At 44.9% G+C, this 18,459-nt stretch overlaps 2 protein-coding genes across 2 annotated transcripts; one reads left to right on the top strand and one right to left on the bottom strand.

The window, feature by feature from the left end:
* Positions 1-1,337: 1,337 nt before the first annotated feature.
* LOC131323915 (uncharacterized) lies at positions 1,338-6,377 on the bottom strand. Its single transcript, XM_058355752.1, has 3 exons — positions 5,889-6,377; positions 2,190-2,434; positions 1,338-2,063 (listed from the first exon to the last, which is right to left on the bottom strand). Exons 1-3 carry the CDS (start codon positions 5,920-5,922, stop codon positions 1,479-1,481), a joined length of 864 nt encoding a protein of 287 aa, XP_058211735.1. The 5' UTR covers positions 5,923-6,377; the 3' UTR covers positions 1,338-1,478.
* A 7,649-nt stretch (positions 6,378-14,026) lies between these two features.
* Positions 14,027-15,031, top strand: LOC131315520 (uncharacterized). The gene is made up of 2 exons (XM_058344629.1): positions 14,027-14,638; positions 15,005-15,031. The coding sequence occupies exons 1-2, from the start codon at positions 14,027-14,029 to the stop codon at positions 15,029-15,031; spliced, it is 639 nt and encodes a 212-aa protein (XP_058200612.1).
* Positions 15,032-18,459: the final 3,428 nt, after the last annotated feature.

Genomic DNA, 18,459 nt, shown 5'->3' with positions numbered 1-18,459 from the left:
TTAAAAACCTCCTTGAAACCCAAAAATCAAAGAGCAAAACACACACATTCATACTTACCTCATACACCAGCCGTCTGTGAGTGTTGTGCAGTCGGATCAATTTGGATGTGGTTTGGGCAGATTTAAACTTGTAATTTATTTTTTATAAATACCAAAAATTTAAAAAGTATAGTAACACAATAAAACATCATACCATTCCGTATTACCCTAAGACTAGCCAATAATTTTTCGTATTGACATAACGTTGAAATTTCTATGTGAATAACAAGCAGCGTATTATTTTGGTGGGGCTAATAGTTTATTGTGAATGGCTTAACTCTTTCCCACATTTTTTTTAATTTTTTACTTTGGGTGGATTGGACGGTTTGAGCGGATTGGGCAGATCCAATCCGCATCCGATCCGCTCGCGGCGGATTGTTGTTTTTTCTATCTGCATCCATCCGTCACATACTTCTGTTTGGCGGATCGGCTGATCCGCTGAGCAGCCCTACTTTCTACCATATCTTTGGCGTCATGCTGCTTCAAATAACTCAAATGTCTAAATCCAGTCATTATCCCTCCCCAATTCTCGTTTGACTGATCAAAATGTTTTATCACATCTTAATTCACTTCCATCTTTTCAGCATGTCGACTTTCATCTATATCAACAGTCTCATACAATATTCCCGCCATTGGAGTAAGGCATCTCAAAGTTTGTAAGTGCAACCCCACCAGACTGGAGTTTTTCTTTCATATTTTCCTTATCTACCTCTCCTCCTCCTCCTCCTCCTCCTAATGGTCTCTTATACGAAGCCAAACAGACGTCCACAGGATTTAGTGTTAACATGTCTAATTCACCCCTTCATATCAAATCCATGACACCTCAGTATTCTCCGTCTCCTATAAGATCATGTGCTGCTTAGGCTACTTTGGTGGAAATCCGGGCCGGGTTGCTTTTACTTCAGTTGGCTCATAATAGAAATATTAGCAGTATTTGCATTCAAACTGATTGCTTAGTTTTTGTTCAGGGTCTGTTCAAGCCAGATAGAGCTAGTTCTTCTCTTTATTTGGCTTTCTGTGATTTCCTGTATTTGTGTTCTTTTTTTGATGCGGTCAAGGTTGTTAAACTGCCAAGACAGGTAGTCAGGGAAGCTCATGATAGAGCTAGAAAAGCCTTGAAGTAATGTAATTTTGTAGTATTTATTTTCTAGTTAATGGGATGATCTTTCTGTCAAAAAATGTATACACACACACGCACACACACACACACAAACACTTAACAAGGTGTTTCAGCAGGCAAAAAGTGAAGGCAAATCATGGGTAATGAACAATCTTGCTGCAAGATTTGACGCAACAACTTATGAAATACTAGAATTTATGCATTTATAAACAATGTCCATCAGTAGTTATTCTCCATACATCAAAGGTGTCAAAATTATAGTAATGCCTAGTTATGGAGTTCAAATGATACAAATAGGCTTGTGACCAAACTAAAGGGCTTATGTTCTATTCAAGCTTAAACCTTGGAAAAGCCACTTATTTTGCGGATCAATTGTTGATGCACTAGAACTTCCCACAGCAGTGTTGGACCCACCACATGCGTCTCCTATCTCTGATGTGATCATCGACTTCTTTTCCCTTTTGCAGCCTCCTCCAATACTCAAGGTCAACTCAACATCACTCTCTTCTGATGATCTACCTTTCCCAGTTTGATAATTTGTCATTGCTGCGTAAGAACTAGGCCCTGTTTGGTGTTCTTCAATGACAGGTTGCCTCTCAAGATCAAAGCCCAATTTTGGCATTCTAGTAAGGGTCTGATCTTGATCTCCAGAGCAGCTACCACTTCTTTCACGTGTGCTCAGATTATTTTCTATTAGCACACTTTGAACATGGATTTTTTGATTGCATGGAGCAGTTGTTGGTTGATGCCGATTGAAGAAGTAAGAGTAATTGCTTGTATGATCTGATCCAGTTGTAGGCATTGGAACAACCCAAAACTTATCTTCTTGTTTAGTAGTCTCCTGATTTCTCATCTCAACCATCAGCACCCTTTGTATATTGTACAGCCTGTGGAGTTCTCTCACCTGAATTTGCCCCAGCTGTTAGTTTTGAACAAGCGCACAACTTGGTTTCACTATTTGCCAACGATTTTTGCTACCAATTGCCTACACTGAAAATTTTTGAGAGAGAGAGAGAGAAGGGATGATAACCTGGTGTTTGAAAATATCTTCGTGCGTTAGCATTGTCATCTTAATGGATTCTAACTTCTGTTGTTCTATCCTCCTCCTAGCCATCGATTCCTTAAATTTGCTGTTAGCAACACTACTTTCTAGGTACTCCTTCAGTGCTTTACTTCGGAAATAGTCCCAAACATCAATTTTACTCACAGAGAAACTATTACTGCTTGGGGTTGTAGCTAATGCATTCATGGCATGCTGGATTCTTGTTCCCATGCCTGAAAACAGTACTAAGAATAGTTGAAGTGAAAAAGGCGAAAAAGAAAACAGATATCAAGACATAGAGCAATGAAACAAACTATTCCAAGAAAAAAGGAAGAGGAAAACTAAAATTGAACAAGTAAAAGAAAAGAGGACGGATGGCGGTGGGCTGGTGGTCAAAAGCTTACTCGCATGTAATCTGGAGATCAGGGGAACATAAGTTCAATATCAATCCTAGACCATTAATTGGCCACTGTCTGCCACTATGCTCGGTGAGACTAAGGTTAAATTATATCTTGAGCGAGTCCCTCCCAATGACCTCTACGTGGAGTCTAGAACTTGTGCGCCCAGCCCGTGGAATTGGGGGTGAGGGCCATGCGCCCGGGCCGCCGGGCCGGGTTGATGTTGGTCAGACCCAAGGTGACTTAGCGGCTAGCTTGGCTCCATGTACGTGGGTGTCAGAGTGGCATTGCTCGGCCACGTGGACTCTGACTTCGTGTCACTCAATGTGTCATGCATAACTTCATTCCTTCATTCGGATAACCTGTAGTGATGTGTCATCAGGCATGTGCCAAGCACAAACTTACTTGGAGCTTACTGGCTCTATATAAGCTACAAAATTAAGCCTAGAAACACACCTGCTGTTACTAGCTTACTCTCCGTACTTAATTTCTCTCTCTTTAGATTGACTTGGGGGCATCTTGCCTTCGGGTTGGCGTACCGTACGTGGCCACAGAGTGTTAGCAATGGAGGCACGGGCCCCACTGCAATTTTTAAAATATCAATTTTACTCCCAAATTATAAAGGCATGACAATTTGTATCCAAAAAATAGGGCTGCCCAACGAATGAGCCGAACCACCCAATTCAGACCAAACCAACGCATGCTATGGACGGATACAGATCTAAAAATACTGATTCTAGCTAGCAGATTCGGTTCGGTTCCGGTTCAAACCACCCAATCCGCAAATTCTTACAAAACATTAGAAAAACATATTGCACTTCAGTACCCAAGCCCTATTCCCATTAGCATCCAAACCACAGGTAAACCGAAATATCACACTGAGAGTCAGATTCTACGAACGCAACCAACCAATTAGCTTCTTAAAGTGTACTATTGTGCGGTTATTTGCTTGAATTCAGTTGATATCAAAGCAAAATTCAATTGACCCATGTTGTGAACTTGTTTTAATTTTAGGGTGGATGAACTTGTTTCGATTTTAGGGTCAATCAATGTTAGACTTGTTTGAATTTGTTTAGACTTAATTGGAGTTAAAGTTTTGGGGCTTTATTTTTCAATTTTCGGGTGTAATGCTCAAATCCACTGAAACCACCCAAACGGATCCACCAAAACCGCATCCAAACCGAACCATCCAAAACAACATCATGGACGGTTGGCGGATGGAGAAAATGACAATCTGCCGCAAGCGGACCGGATTGGAAACCAGACCGATCCACACCAAACCGATCTGCGGGCAGCCCTACCAAATTAAAAGTATAATTTTCCCTCTTATAATACTTACATATCCCCTTGTATCTTTATCAAGTTCTCAAAAAAAAATTATTGTAGGCACATGATTTTTATAACTTATCTTTTTTATATTGTAGCAAATTTAACATTCTAAGTTCCCTTTTTTTTATATTACGGTTTTTTACTATAAAATATAGAAAATTTCTGACAATGGTAATTAATGTTGCCCTTACCGACCTAAATTCCTGGTTGCGCCGCCGTTGGCTTACATCTAGTTAGACACTAACAAACATCCTACCCATGCTATGCACGAGAGCAAGAAAAAAGTTATGTTTAATGTTATTTATAGCTACAGGTAAAGTCGTCTTGTTATATTATTTACCCCTCGAATAAATAATGATTTAACATTAAATGTAAAAGTTTTGATGAAAGAATGTTTAAGCATCGAAAGCTTTTTCTTTTTTAACTGGTGGTATTTTGAAAAGTGTAGGAAAAAGAGAGAAGAAAATGATTATTATTAAGAGAATGCTACATATATATAGGAGATAGAATTAATGAGAGAACTTGATTTTATTTTTGAAAACTACATTTGCTTATAGCATATTGTGGTTGCTTTTGCGCACCTTAGTCATCTAAGAAAAGGGAGTTCAGATCTGATCTAGGAGTGGGAATTTTAGACATGACTCGTGAACTCAATACGAACACAACATGAAATTAGAGGGTTTGGGCTGATCAATTTTTGACACGAACATGAATATTTCACGATTTGCTGACACGATAATTAAACGGGTCGAACGCGGATTGAACTCACGTAACTTGATAAGAACACGGATAATTGTTCACGGTAATTTTTTGTGACTACACATTAGCCTTAAACGAGTTCTTTAAACCATTTGTCTACATATTATAGAGCCCCATTATAGAATTGTTTTTTTTTCTTCAAAATTTAAACCAGTTGAATATCTAATTTCCTTATGAAGTTTCCATGCTAAAAAAGTCCACAATTAATCAAATTCATTTAGACTAATTGGAATTGTGTTTTCATTATTTAGGTATAGTCCTTAATTTAGTGGGTGCCTTTTGATTGTTTTAGTTGCAAATCGTACATAACTATATAATTTTGAGACTTATGTCTAGTTGTGGTTCAAGGCATTTTTTAATGTCCCGATCTAGTTGGTTTTACTATCATATACAGAGTATGTATTTATAATGGTATTGAAAATGTCTTATTTTTGTTATTGAATTAAGTAGTTCATGCACAACAATATAATTTTATGTACACAGTCCGTCAATCATGAGGGGGTCCTCATTTTAATTAAAATGCAGACTCCCCTTTTCTGATCGAATTTCGATGATCTGAGCCACTCAATGTATTCAAAACGTGATTTTAAAGGTATCCACGAGGAATTGGCAAAAAAAATGACCGGGAAGGGTTTCATCCGAACAGTTCCGAACAATTTTTTATTGAACGGTTCAAATAAAAACTGATCAAATCAAGCCTTTTCCGGTCATTTTTTTGCCGATTTATTGATGATACTCTGAAAATCACATTTTAATCACATTGAGTGGCTCGGATCATTAAAATTCGATCGGAAAATGGGAGAAATTGAGAGGTCCAAATTTTAACTAAAATGAAGACCCCTCAAGGGAGACGGATTGTTTATGTACATATTAAAAAATAAAAGGGTCTTAAAAGTGTTAACCCCAAATCCTAATACGACACGGTTTTAAGCAGGTCAGCTTAATGTCAAGATAATTGACACGTTTGTGTTAACATGTATTTTGAATTACATGACACGAACACGATTGTTTACGACACGATGCACACTACTAACATTTCACCAAGAGAAAACTAGCTAGGTATATAATTAGGACGAAATCCAAACGGAGACTAGTTAAAGCAAAAGAAACATTATGGCCTAAATTAACAACCAAATTAATACTCGATCAGAATTTAAATGGAGATTGGGGTAAAAGAGATGTGATTTAATTCTGAAAATACCCGGGGAAAGAAGAAAGGCCCAGACGGCCGCCATTTATATATACTTGTTCCGAGTGTCATTGGGAATGTGCCCCCACTTCCACCCTCCTCCTCATGCGATTAATGCTTTTGCAGCCATGAGCAGCTGCTGGTCATCATCTGATGTGATGATCTCACTACTACTGCGGCTAGTAGTAATTAACAACAATCCATAAATTGATTGGAGAAAACCAGGTATATCTCAGCATCTTTCATTTCCATAATTGTACAGACAGCTCAATGGACGGAGGTGTCTCTCACCCAACTAGTTAAGCTAGATAGGTTGAAGAGAGAGAGAGAGAGAGAGAGAGAGAGCAAATCTATCTCTTTAATTAGGCCAGGGCCCAATGACAAAGAGTTACAGTACTTCCCTTTGAGAAACAACAAAATGCCCCCATATGTTATAAAATTACGATCCTGATTCCTGTAGTACGTTTTAATAACTCTGGATTGACAGTCTGTGAAGAGATCTAGAGAGAGGAAATTGTCTAGTTGAGTTGTGCTGGACTAGTATAGGAGATCGAATACTATATAGTAGTACTACTAGTATATATAGTGCGCTGTTGATGAAGATCGATCAAAAGATAGATAGGGCCCCACCTACAGAGGGAACATGGTAGGAGTAGTTTTATGAGTATACTACATGAGTATGTTTTGATGGGAAAGCCAATTCTAGACAGCTGTTGAAGGCAGGACACCATGACTCATGAGAGGGAGAGGGAGAGGGAGAGGGAGCAAAAATTATACTATGCCCTTGGGGCATGGCCATGTAGTGCCCCAGGGGCAATCTGCACCACACAAATACGAGGCCTCACATATTTGTGTACACAAATACGTGGCCTCACATATTTGTGTGGCGCAGATTGCTCCTGGGGCACCACATGGCCATGTCTCAGAGGCATGGAATAATCTCTCGTCGACAGACAGCGAAAGAAGCTTAGATCTGCTCTATGTTGCTTTGTACTTTTAGTAATTTCTCAGACATCGATCGATACTACTCCTATTCTTTCTTTCTGGTTGATTTTCATTCGTCCCTTTATAGTAGGAGTAATTATTATTATTATTATTTATTTATAAGGTACGTACCCCACTTGAATCAAACTTGGTTGTTCTCTCCCCAATACTACAAAAACCCGTTTATATATACTTCTACCGGTCTATGAAAATTCCTCTCTCTCTCTCTCTCTGGCACAAAAATTTGACCAGTAGCCGTTGTGGGGAGCTATTAGCTTATGTGTCACATAGCGTATGTTTTGCATTTTTTAATAACAAGACATATTCGGATTAAATTGTGGGCGTCTCAACTAATTCCAAATTTGAAATTAACGACTAAGCAAACCTTTTGTACTCTCAAAATTTGAAATATTTAGCCTTCAATTGATTTGAACTCACAAACTCTCGAGGGTAAATCCTAATCTTGCGTGCGTGAAACCCCAGAATATTTATTGAAAGACTCTGGTCTAGTGCTCATATATATTTGGTGAAATCCACTAGGCCATAGACCCATCTACGTACATGCATATTAGACTTATATATTCCTATCCACTCCTACACAATCCGGATGATCTTGTTCTGCATTTTTCTAGTATTTGCTATTGCTGGCATGCTTTCAACTGTTTGTGTCTGCTCAAAATACTACTTTTATTTACATTTTATAAGTATGTAGACCCATTTAGCTAGGGTGGGACAATGACATCGTCAATACGCAGGGTCTTTCGGAGATAATTATTTTTAATCTCTTTATTGTGCATTTGCTTAGAATAGTTAACGACGGGGTTGGCCATGTGATACCCCTATATATGACAAACTAATAATCCTATTATAATGTATTAAGCAAGGAATAAATTTCCATTTCCATTTCCATTTCTAGAGGGAGAGGGAGAGGGAGAGGGAGAGGGAGAGGGAGATTTGATCTTCCATTTCTCTTGGTGCCAGGGTGTTGTTATTTCCGAGGTGATCATTTTCTCATGCTAGCTAAGCTTGACAAAAGCTGTTGGCTTTAATAATTGATTATTTCCTAAGAATCTATTCAGTTTAATATTCAGGCCACTTGCAAAATGCTGTCTATGTATGTACGCTGTCAACATTTCCTCACAATACTTCTCCTGTATAGGCTATTGATTTCATTTGACGTATGAGAGATTAAATTATTTATACTGTTGGCATAAATATTTTTTTCTCTAAATTAATTATATTGTGCCATAATGTTCTATTAATTGGGACCACTGTTTTGACGACGTGGTGCAATGTAATTTATTTGGAGGAAATAAATGTTTATACCGCCGATGTATATAATTTATTCTCGTATGTATATATACTTATTGCTCATAATATTATCTATTTTAATATATAAAGGGGGAGCACCACTCTGGTATTGTAGGCAGCATGCCCTTCGGAAACTCCCGGGTTTCCGAATGCGAGAGCCCGGTTATCGAGGGAGCGCGTGCGCGGACAGCGAGCACTAGCAAAAATACAGAGTCACCACTTGAGTTTTGACGGTCCGACACCCAAGGAACTGTATTTCGAAGCACCTGCCGCGCTATTTGATTTTGAAAAAGTTAAGGAACCAGTCCGTTATAACCATATCTGGGTTCGGGAGCCAGGTTACGAGAGGGGAAGGGTTTTAAGGCACCCCTCTCGCCCAATCCGGAGATCGGTCTCTACTTAGGCATTTTGTGAAAATATTTGCGATTCTTCTTTTATTAACCAATTTTAGCCAATTAGGGTGAGGAAACAGTTAATCAGAGATTTAAAACTGTGACATCTTTGTAGGATGTGAAATGAGAACAGAATGGATGGATGGATATACTAGAAAATAAATGAGGTAAAACCCAACACCATGGCTGGACATCAAAATAGTGCGTTGGAATGAATCTGATACAAGCAGTAGCCAACTTGCATGCATGGATCTGCCAGCATGCAAGTCAACCATCGCGCATCAGACTCATACCATCGCACAATGGTCAAGTCCCGCCAACAGGTTCAATTTTACCTCTACCTCATTCTGAGCTCTGGAAAGACCAGTGCACACCCAGGTTCAAACCAAGCAGTTTATAAGAACTGTAAGCAAATAATTATTACAAACAGAATAACCAAACTTTGTATCAGAACCCCTAAACAGTGGGGGTATTAAAGCAAAGGCCTAGGGCCTAGGGCCTAGTTGCCCATGCAAGGGCAGTTTCTGGAAACAAGAGAACCATCGCGCGATGGTGTGAAACCCTCGCGCGTTGATCCTGACTGGACTTCCAGGAATTGCTTTGCATGCCTGGGCTCTGAAACATACTCAGAAGCCACTCAAGGGCATCCAAGAGAATTTAAACAAACTATCTGAACTAAGTTATGAGTTTTAGCATGCAAGACAATGGGTTAATATTTAAACATGCTTCACAGTAGTTCATAATACTATAGAAAACAAGAAAAGATTAGCATCCTAACCCCATGAGGACCGTCACGTGCTGACTGAAACAGTCGCGCGAGATAGTGGGTCCGTCGCGCGCGGGAATGCTAATGAGTCGATTCTTATAGCCCTGCTGACTTTAGGGCCAGGACTGGTATAGATTACCAGCTTTGGTCCTGCCAGCCTCCCTCAGGGATCAAAACAGTAGACAGCAAGGAATTATACCTTTGCTTGAGTGTTTAAAAATGGTTTCAACAAGGTGGTGGAGCTTATGAAATAAGTGTATGATGATGGCTAGAGTGAGAGAATGTGAAGTATATTTGGGTTTGTATGCCTTCTTTTGCTTGATTTTTTATAACCTTAGTCTTGGAAGACTAATGGGGTATATATAGGGCAAGAGGAGGTGTATGGTGGGTGGAAGGCTTGGCCTAGCAACCAGCCAACAAGGCTGGCCACCTTCTTTTGGTGGAGGAAGAGGCCAACAAGGTGATGGGAGTGGTTATGAGGGTGGTGCAACCCATGCACCTACAGAACACTGTTTAGTCGACGAAAACGGGATTCTTTAGGACAGTGGCCCCCTGATCATCACAAAATCCAGCTGGAAAAAGGTGAAAGTGACAGGTATTGACCATCGCGCGAGGGAGTGATACCGTCGCGCGACGGTTAAACAAGCCCCGCGATGGTCAATAGTCAAGGCTTTGACTTTGACCAACACCTGGCAGATGAAGCATCGCCTAAGGGATCCAATAGGTCGCGCGATGGTCAAACCTGAGGTCAGGGTTTTGATTTAGGGTTTTGGGTTTAGGATGGGCTCCACTCACTCCAAGCTCAAACTGAAAAGCAAAGTAAAACAATCGGGAAACCGGATTGGGGTGTCTACACTTTGCCGTTCTGAAACAACACAAGTTTCGCCTAAACGCAGAGAAATGTGCGTTCGGTGTCGGCTCCGAAAAATTCCTTGGTTACATGGTGAGCCACCTAGGAATTGAAGTCGATCCAACACAACTCACAACAGTGCAAAATCTCCGAGCTCCAACTACTATCAAGGAAGTGCAGCGACTCACAGGAATGGTGGCTGCGTTGAATCGTTTCATCCGACGCTCAGGAGATCTTTGCCGACCGTTCTTTTAAGCTATCAAGACTAGTCGACGAAGGTTCGTGTGGACCGAGGAATGTGAGCTGGCTTTGCGGTCACTAAAGGAGTACCTTTCTCATGCTCCACTCCTCGTTACACCCCTGCCCGAAGAAGACTTATACCTCTACCTTGCTGTCTCGAATTATGCAACCAACTCAGTTCTCGTTCGGAAAGAAGGAATGGAACATCTATCGATTTTTTACTCGAGCAAGACGATGACGGACTCTCAGACGAGGTATTTGCCTATGGAAAAGTTAGCGTTGGCTCTTGTTTCAGCCAAAACAAGCATTTTGCCTTACTTTCAATGCCATAGAATTGTGGTCCTCATCTAGTTTCCTCTCAAAGTTGTGCTTCGAAAGACGGATTCATCAAGTAGGATTTTGAAGTTTTTCCAAGATTTGGCCAATTTTGACATCCAGTTCGAACCCCGAACCGCCATCAAGGTGTGGGCACGCGCCCCCGGAAATTTCGCTTCGGGAAACTGGGTGCGGCCCTTTTTGTGTTGGAAAAGCGCGGCGAAACGCTTCGATTCAGAGTCGCCACTCGGGTTTTAGCGGTGAAAACACCCAAGGAACCGAACTCGAAAACGTTTGCCACGTTTGTTTGATTTTGAAAAGGCGTGTAGACTGGACCGTCGTCACCTTCGATATCTGAGGTTCGGGAGCCAGGTTACGAGAGGGGAAGGGTTTTATGGCACCCCTCTCGCCCAATCCGGAGATCGGTCTCTACTCGGGCATTTTATAAAACATTTGCATTTTTCTCTCATTTGATCATTTTTTAGCCAGTTAGGGCGGGGGAACAGTTAATGGGGGTTAAAACTTTAACAAGTTGTGATTATGTGACAAAATGTTTATGGATGGCTTGATTGCAATAATAAATATAGATTGAGAACAAGCACTGAGCAAACTGGACAAATTGCAGTACGCTGCCCCGCAGGGGCATGAGCAAGTTCTACCAGCATGCACTGGCCGAGCCACTGCATGTTGATTTGACTTGCGCACGCCACAGGGAGACTGACGTACTCCACTCATCTAGTTTCACAGTCCTTGTTTGCAACCCTCTGGGCTCTGGAAAAGGACCAGCGCACACCCAGGACAAACCATGCAGTTAAATAAGCAGGATATATATATTTACAGACAGATGAGATGGCTTGAAGCCATGAAAATAGACAAGAAACCCCCTAAACAGAGTGGGGACAGGAAGGAGGCCAAGACTAAGCTAAGATGCAAGGGCCAGCCAATGGATCCTAGCTTTAGCTGCTGTACGCTAGTCATGGACTACCGTACGCACATTTGACCCTAAGCCAGTGCTTGGCTTTTGCATCATCTGGGCTCTGGAACATGACCAGAAGGATCCCAGAGGCCTTTTGAATAGACAAAGAGTAAGCAATAACCTTTATCTAAACAGTAGTAAACATACAGAAAATAGTAAACTGGTTATTTAGCATGCGAGGGTGATTGACAGAAAGATAGAACAAAAGAAATGACGATCTATGATCCCCACGCCAGTTGTGCTCGTACTGCTATGACTGGCGTACGGCATGTAGAAACTGGCGTGCGCCAAGTATCGTCGCATACGATTGTTGTATTTTACCAGTTCAAGGCCAGGACTAGTATTGTTTACCAGCCTGGGCCTTGCTGGTCCCCCTCAGGGGCCGAAAACAGAAAGGAAAACAAAGGTGGTATACCTTTTGGGTGTTGAAGTTTGAAGGTAGTTTAGAGCCTAGATGGTTGAAGATGGATGTTGCGTGGTGACTGGATGTCAGTGGAGGTATATGGAAGTATGCTTCTTCCCTTTCTCTTTCAATGGAAGAAGAAGAAGAAAGCAAGAAGAGAGGAGAGGGGAGTTTTTTACTTCTCGATGATGCTAACCCCTTGCAAATGAATGCAAGGGGGGTATTTATAGGGGAAAGAGACTGAGATCAGTCTGGGACCAAGGCCTTGTTTGGCTGGTTGGAGGAGGAAGGGAGCCTTCCATGCATTAAATGCATGGGACTTAGCTTGATGGGGGGTGTAGGAGAGAGGGGGAGCGGGCCTGGCCGATATAATCATCAAGGGCTACTGTGGCCGACGTCAGGGTGGCACAAAAGTCCCGCCCAAGTGGCTGGATAAAGTTGATTTGACTGGGTTTGACTGGCGTGCGCCACTATTAACTGGCGTGCGCCGGTAAAAGCTGGGCCACTGGTCGATGACTGACACGTGGCAGATAACTAGCGTACGCCTCCAGGAAACTGGCGTATGCCAGTTGGGTTTTGTTGGGGCTGTTTGGCTTTGGTTTGAAGGGTTTGAAAAGGGTTTTGAGAGAGGTTAGGGACGCTCAAAGCTCAACCACACCTTTGTCCTCAAACTGTTTTCGACTAAAATCATCATTGGGGAAATAAAAGATCAACGAATAACGTTATCTGGACAGTCCAGAATGGGGTGTCTACAGAAGCCCCCCTTTGACGGCACTTGATGCACCATTGACTGGAGACAATTAACGTCAAAGGTTTCCTAGACACCCTCTTCAAGGCTATCCAGAATGCAAGAATTTTGAAGAACCTCTTTGATTCGACGTTGGGACGGATAGACCGCTGCTTTGCTGTCTTTGATGGACAGATCACAGAAATGTGGACCCTCCTGGGGAATGATCCTCTTGCAAAAGCATCGACTCTGTTGGGTAAAGCAGATTGTGGGACGGATAGGTCGTCGTTGATTTGAACTCGGACGGATAGATCGTCGTTTGGTTTGAACTCGGACGGATAGATCGTCGTTGATTTGAATTTGGACGGATGGATCATCGTTGATTTGATTTTGGACGGATAGATCGTCGTTGATTTGAAATTGGACGGGTGGACCGTCGTTGATTTGATTTTGGACGGATAGATCGTCGTTGATTTGAAATTGGACGGGTGGACCGTCGTTTGGTTTGAAATTGGACGGATAGATCGTTGTTGATTTGAAATTGGACGGGTGGACCGTCGTTGATTTGAAATTGGACGGATAGATCGTCGTTGATTTGAAATTGGACGGGTGGACCGTCGTCGATTTGAAATTGGACGGATAGATCGTCGTTGATTTGAAATTGGACGGGTGGACCGTCGTTGATTTGAAATTGGACGGATAGATCGTCGTTGATTTGAAATTGGACGGGTGGACTGTCGTTTGGTTTGAAATTGGACGGATAGATCGTCGTTGATTTGAAATTGGACGGGTGGACCGTCGTTGATTTGAAATTGGACGGATAGATCGTCGTTGATTTGAAATTGGACGGCCTCTGCTTGGGAATGGGTCCAAAGCTTTTCCAAAATGAGTTGGGCTTCCACTTGAGGATGCGTTTCAGCACGGGACATGAATTGGGCCTGAGGCCCACAAACTACTGGCGTACGGCACAAACAACTGGCGTGCGCCATTGATCTCAGAGATCCGAGACCAGATCCGAGCCCAGACCCGGCCCAGTGGCTCCATACGTCGATTAAACTGCTGCAGATGGCAAGGAACCGCCATTCCTTCGGTTTTGAACTCCAGAAACCCAAAAACTCTCTCAAAATCCCAATCTCTTCCCTAATCTTTCATCTTTTTCTCACAACACACATACCCACATTCACCCATGGCTGATTCCGGCGAAGGTGGCGGCAATGGTGGTGGTAGCGTTGGTGGTGACGAGGTTCGGTTGAGTGGGGAGACCGAGGGCCCTCGAATCGACGATCAGTCGGTGGGCGACGCTCCAGTGGTGATCGGCGCAGGCATTTCAGTGAGTGACAGAGGCGGTGATGGCCATGCAGCAGGGGTGACTGGTGGTGAAGAGGGGCGGCGTACGCCAGGCGGGATGCGGTGTACGCCAGGCTCCGTTGTCATAGTGGGTCCACAGGTTCGTCGATTGGATCCAAGCAGTGGGTTAGAGGGTGTGGTGATCACCGGCTTGGGTTCGGCTGAAGCCGGCGGCTCTGGCAGGGGCAGTGGTGATGATGGTGATCGGCCAGAGACGCCGGTGAGAGATCCAGCGAGAGGCAAGGGCCCTGTGGTTAAAGAGGGAGCATCCGGGGCAGTACCCATGGAGGAGGTGGAGTTTCGGCCAGCAGTGGGGTCTTCGGTTCACGTGCCCATCACTCGGGGGGACTTTGCCGAATTTGTGTCTGAGGAGGAACTTGGCCGGTTGCTCCAGGAGAACCCGGGGGTGGTGGCTGCTGTGTTGGCTGCGCGGGAGGACAGGGCCCGGCAGGTTGAGAGGGCGCAGGAGGAGGAGCGCTTGAGGGAGGAGGCCGAGAGGGCCAGGGCCGAGGAGGAGGCCTTTGTGAGCGAGGCCGGGGCAGCAGAGGAGGCTCAGGGGGAGGTGTGGTCCTTTGAGCGGGCAGTGACGCTTGCAGAGTCCATACGGCTGGCCCCCCGCGCTAGGTTCGACGCGACCACGTATACTTTGCCCGAGCCGCACTTTTTTATCCCGTCTGGGGTCGAGAGCCTCGCACCCTTGAGGGAGAGCTACGACGCGGAGCTCGTTCTGAGAGACCCCCAGAGGCACTTATCCATGGACTGGGCACAGGTATTCCTTTGAACTTTGCATTGCTACTTCATGTTTTGTCATTTGTAGCTTTGGAACTGTTGTAGCCTGAATTGAATGACAGAACACTTGAAATAGTTGAATCGACTCGTAGAATGCCCCTGATTTCGACAAAATCGTTAGTGCCAACCTCGAATCGACCATAGGTGGCTTTGACTTGATAGGGTTGTCCTTTGAACTTGAGCTCGAGTAGATAAATTGCCATGACACGTTGAACGCCCGGATGGCGTGCCTCGTAGTTTGTGTCGACCATATTGATAAGCTGAAAACTCGTGCAATCGACTGAGAGATGTACCCTGAGAGAAAAGAAGCCCTGTAGCTCGGAACTTGACTAAGAAATACCTTTGAACTGATTCGACTGATAGCAGAACTGGATAGGAGAATACAAGTGCCCGGTAGCTTTGTTCGACCTTTATGATACCTGTTTTGACTGTAGAGTTACTCTTTGATATTTTGAATTCGACTAACTGTTTGGATTGCAATTACTGATGAAACTCTTTCTGCTGTCTGTCTTCGTTGTGCAGAGAGGGGCGGCCAGCACTCGGGGCCATGGAGGTCCAGCGAGCTCGCTTGAGTTGTACAGGAGCTTGCCCGAGCGAGTCAGGGCCTTGGTTGACGCGGCGGGGTTCCGGCCGTTTATCCTCACGCTGACGGCCGTGAAGAGCGACCATGCTCTGCTGACAGTGCTGGCCGAAAGGTGGTGGGATTCCTCGAACACCTTTCACCTGCCGATTGGGGAGATGACGGTGACTCCGTCTGACTTTGCAGCGCTCACTGGCCTGAGGGTAGGGGGAGAGCCTATCCCGTTTGACTCAGAGATTCACAGAGATCCCGAGGTTCTGGCGTGGTTTTTGGGGCAGGCGCCGGCGGGTGAGGCGGAGACTGTCCATTATGACCAGTTCAAACGGTATTTGCATGGGAGAGAGCCGGAGTCAGACTTGGAGGCGGAACAGATGGCGAGGGCCTACTTGCTGTACTTGTTCGGGGCTACATTGTACCCGAACAAGCGATCCATGGTGCACCTATCCTACTTGCCGGCTCTCTATGACTTGAGCACAGCCTCGAGGTTTGACTGGGGAGGAGCAGCCCTGGGCACCTGCTACGGCTTTATGGGGGCGTTCTCTCGTGGAAAGAAGGCGACGGCCGGGTACTGGAGGGTGTGGGAGGTAAGAAATAAAGCCTGTCATTTACTTCCCGCTTTTCCATTTCTTGCACTCGTATTTGATTTGCATATGAACTGTATTCTGATGCTTTGATTGTCTGACCATTTGCAGCTGTGGGCCTATGAGGTGCTGAAGATGTACCCGCCGGAGAATAAGTGCCCGAACCTGAGGATGCTCCCTCGTGCCATGATCTGGGGTCCCATGTATAGCGGCAAGAAGAAGTCGAGAGGGAGTCTCCTAACCTTCCGGTCATACCTGGACGAGCTGTCGGGTACTCAGGTATGTAACATGCCAAATTGATCATCATGCCCTTTAGAATTGCTTTAATGCTGTCGCTGATGCTTTAAAATCTGTGCCATTGTCCTGCAGGTAGATTGGAACCCGTGGGGTAGCGCCGAGCTTGAGCCTGAGTACCTAGCACAGAGCAAGGTAGTGACAGCAAGCTGGGTGTTGTTGGAGTCTGCTTTCGAGTGGCGGTGGTACCTGGGTGACCGGGTGACACGGCAGTCACTGGGCGCTCTTGAGTACCAGGTGCCCGGGCCACTGCCACCTCACGCTTCTCATACGGACAAGTACACGCTGGCCGAGCTGAGGCGTTTCACTGTTCCGGCCGGGCTTGCTGCCTTCCTGAGGCCTGGGCGCGACCATGCTGTCTACCGGAGGCAGCGCTTGGCTAGGCCGCTTGGAGTGTTGGAGCATGTTGCCGTGCAGAGCGAGGCACTTGAAGCTGGTGAGGAAAGGCGGAGCCGGGTGAGCAGGGCAGCTCAGCCGAGAGAGAGGAGCGACTATGCTGCAGCGACGGGGCTGCCTCGGCTTTCTTGGACCCTAGCCGTGCGGGACGCGGAAGGAGAGGAGGCCGTAGTTCGGTTCAAGCCCACCAGGACAGGCCCAGCAGAGATCACAGGGCCGGTAAGACATTCCTTTATCCCTTTGTAGTTCCCGTATTTCGCTTTCAGTATGTACACTTGGCTTGTATTCTGATTTTGCCCCCAAAACATGCCACAGGCTCCGATAGAATGGGTACGGGAGGCAGCTCGCCTGATGAAGTCTATGGAGAAAGAGTTCCACAGGATAGCCGGCGGCGCCCCTTTGCAGTTGCAGTATCCACCACCGGCTCCAGCTCCCGTTGAGCAGCCTCAGGTATAACCTTTCATTTCACTTTTGACCAGAATTGCTTTTGACGTTTCCTGCACTCATCATTTCAATATATTCAATATGCACAATGCATGCTAACTGAATTGAATGCCTATGTAGGGACATGCTAGGGCGGCTCCTAGGAGGAAAAGCGTGCGGCCTCCCCCAGCAAAGAAGGCAGCTTCGAGCTCCTCCCGGCCAGCGGCAAGGGTGGAATGGGGAGTGCAAATCACTCCGGCCAGCGAGGAGCTCCAGTTCCGTCGGGAGCTGAGGAAGAGGCCTGCAGAGAAGAAGCCTGCCGAGGGACCCTCGCAGAAGAAAAGGAGAGAAGAGGAAGAGGCAGAGGAAGAAGAGGAAGAGGGGACGTCCCTCAGCAGCGGCTCTGACTCAGCGAGCGATCCGAGGTTCCGGATAGACCCTCGAGAGGTAGAGGACAGCGAGGACGACGACGACGAGGAAGACCTTTTTGATGACTGAGGGCTATCACCGAGCCTTAGTTTGTTTTGCCAGTACTTTGCTACTTTGAGTAGATACTTTAATACTTCGACATTTTGGATGGGGCCTGCGTGCCTCTTGACTTTGTGGGCGAGCGTGCCCTGACACTTTTTAGTTCTGCCCGGGCCGTTGTGCCTTTTGATGCTTGAAACATTTCCACCATTACATCTTGGCACAGTAGTATATAACATATGCATTTTCTATTTTATCGCTTTCCCATTACTTTGGTGAGACTTGGTAAAGGAAAAGAACAAAACATCCGCTAATATCTAACATGCATTGATGAATACTTTGAGTCGACAAAAGACACTCGTATACGCACATAATCGACTTAGCTCGAAGAAAAGATGGACAAAAAAGCCCTAGGATACGACACGTATCCCAGACACGCGGGGGATACGGGAGTTTTAGGCGCCGGTAGGCCAAACTCCAAGATTCTCCCCAGGGAAAGAAACTGACCCTTGTGAAAGATAACATAGATGTATAATGACTTGCACGAGCCATCAAAACCGGTAAAATTGCCCCGGTGCAAGGGAAAAACTAAGAAAAAGCTAAAAATGCCGCAAAAATGGACATAAGACGCCAAAGATGACTCGATATGGTCCCGGACTGAAACCGACACCCCCACACAGTCACAATAGGCCTATGTAACATGTATGGTATGACAAAACTTGGCAAAAGCCCCGGAAATGA

Source organism: Rhododendron vialii, chromosome 1a, assembly GCF_030253575.1.
Source record: "Rhododendron vialii isolate Sample 1 chromosome 1a, ASM3025357v1".
Taxonomy (NCBI): Eukaryota; Viridiplantae; Streptophyta; class Magnoliopsida; order Ericales; family Ericaceae; genus Rhododendron; species Rhododendron vialii.
This window is presented reverse-complemented; position numbering and strand designations above follow the sequence as displayed.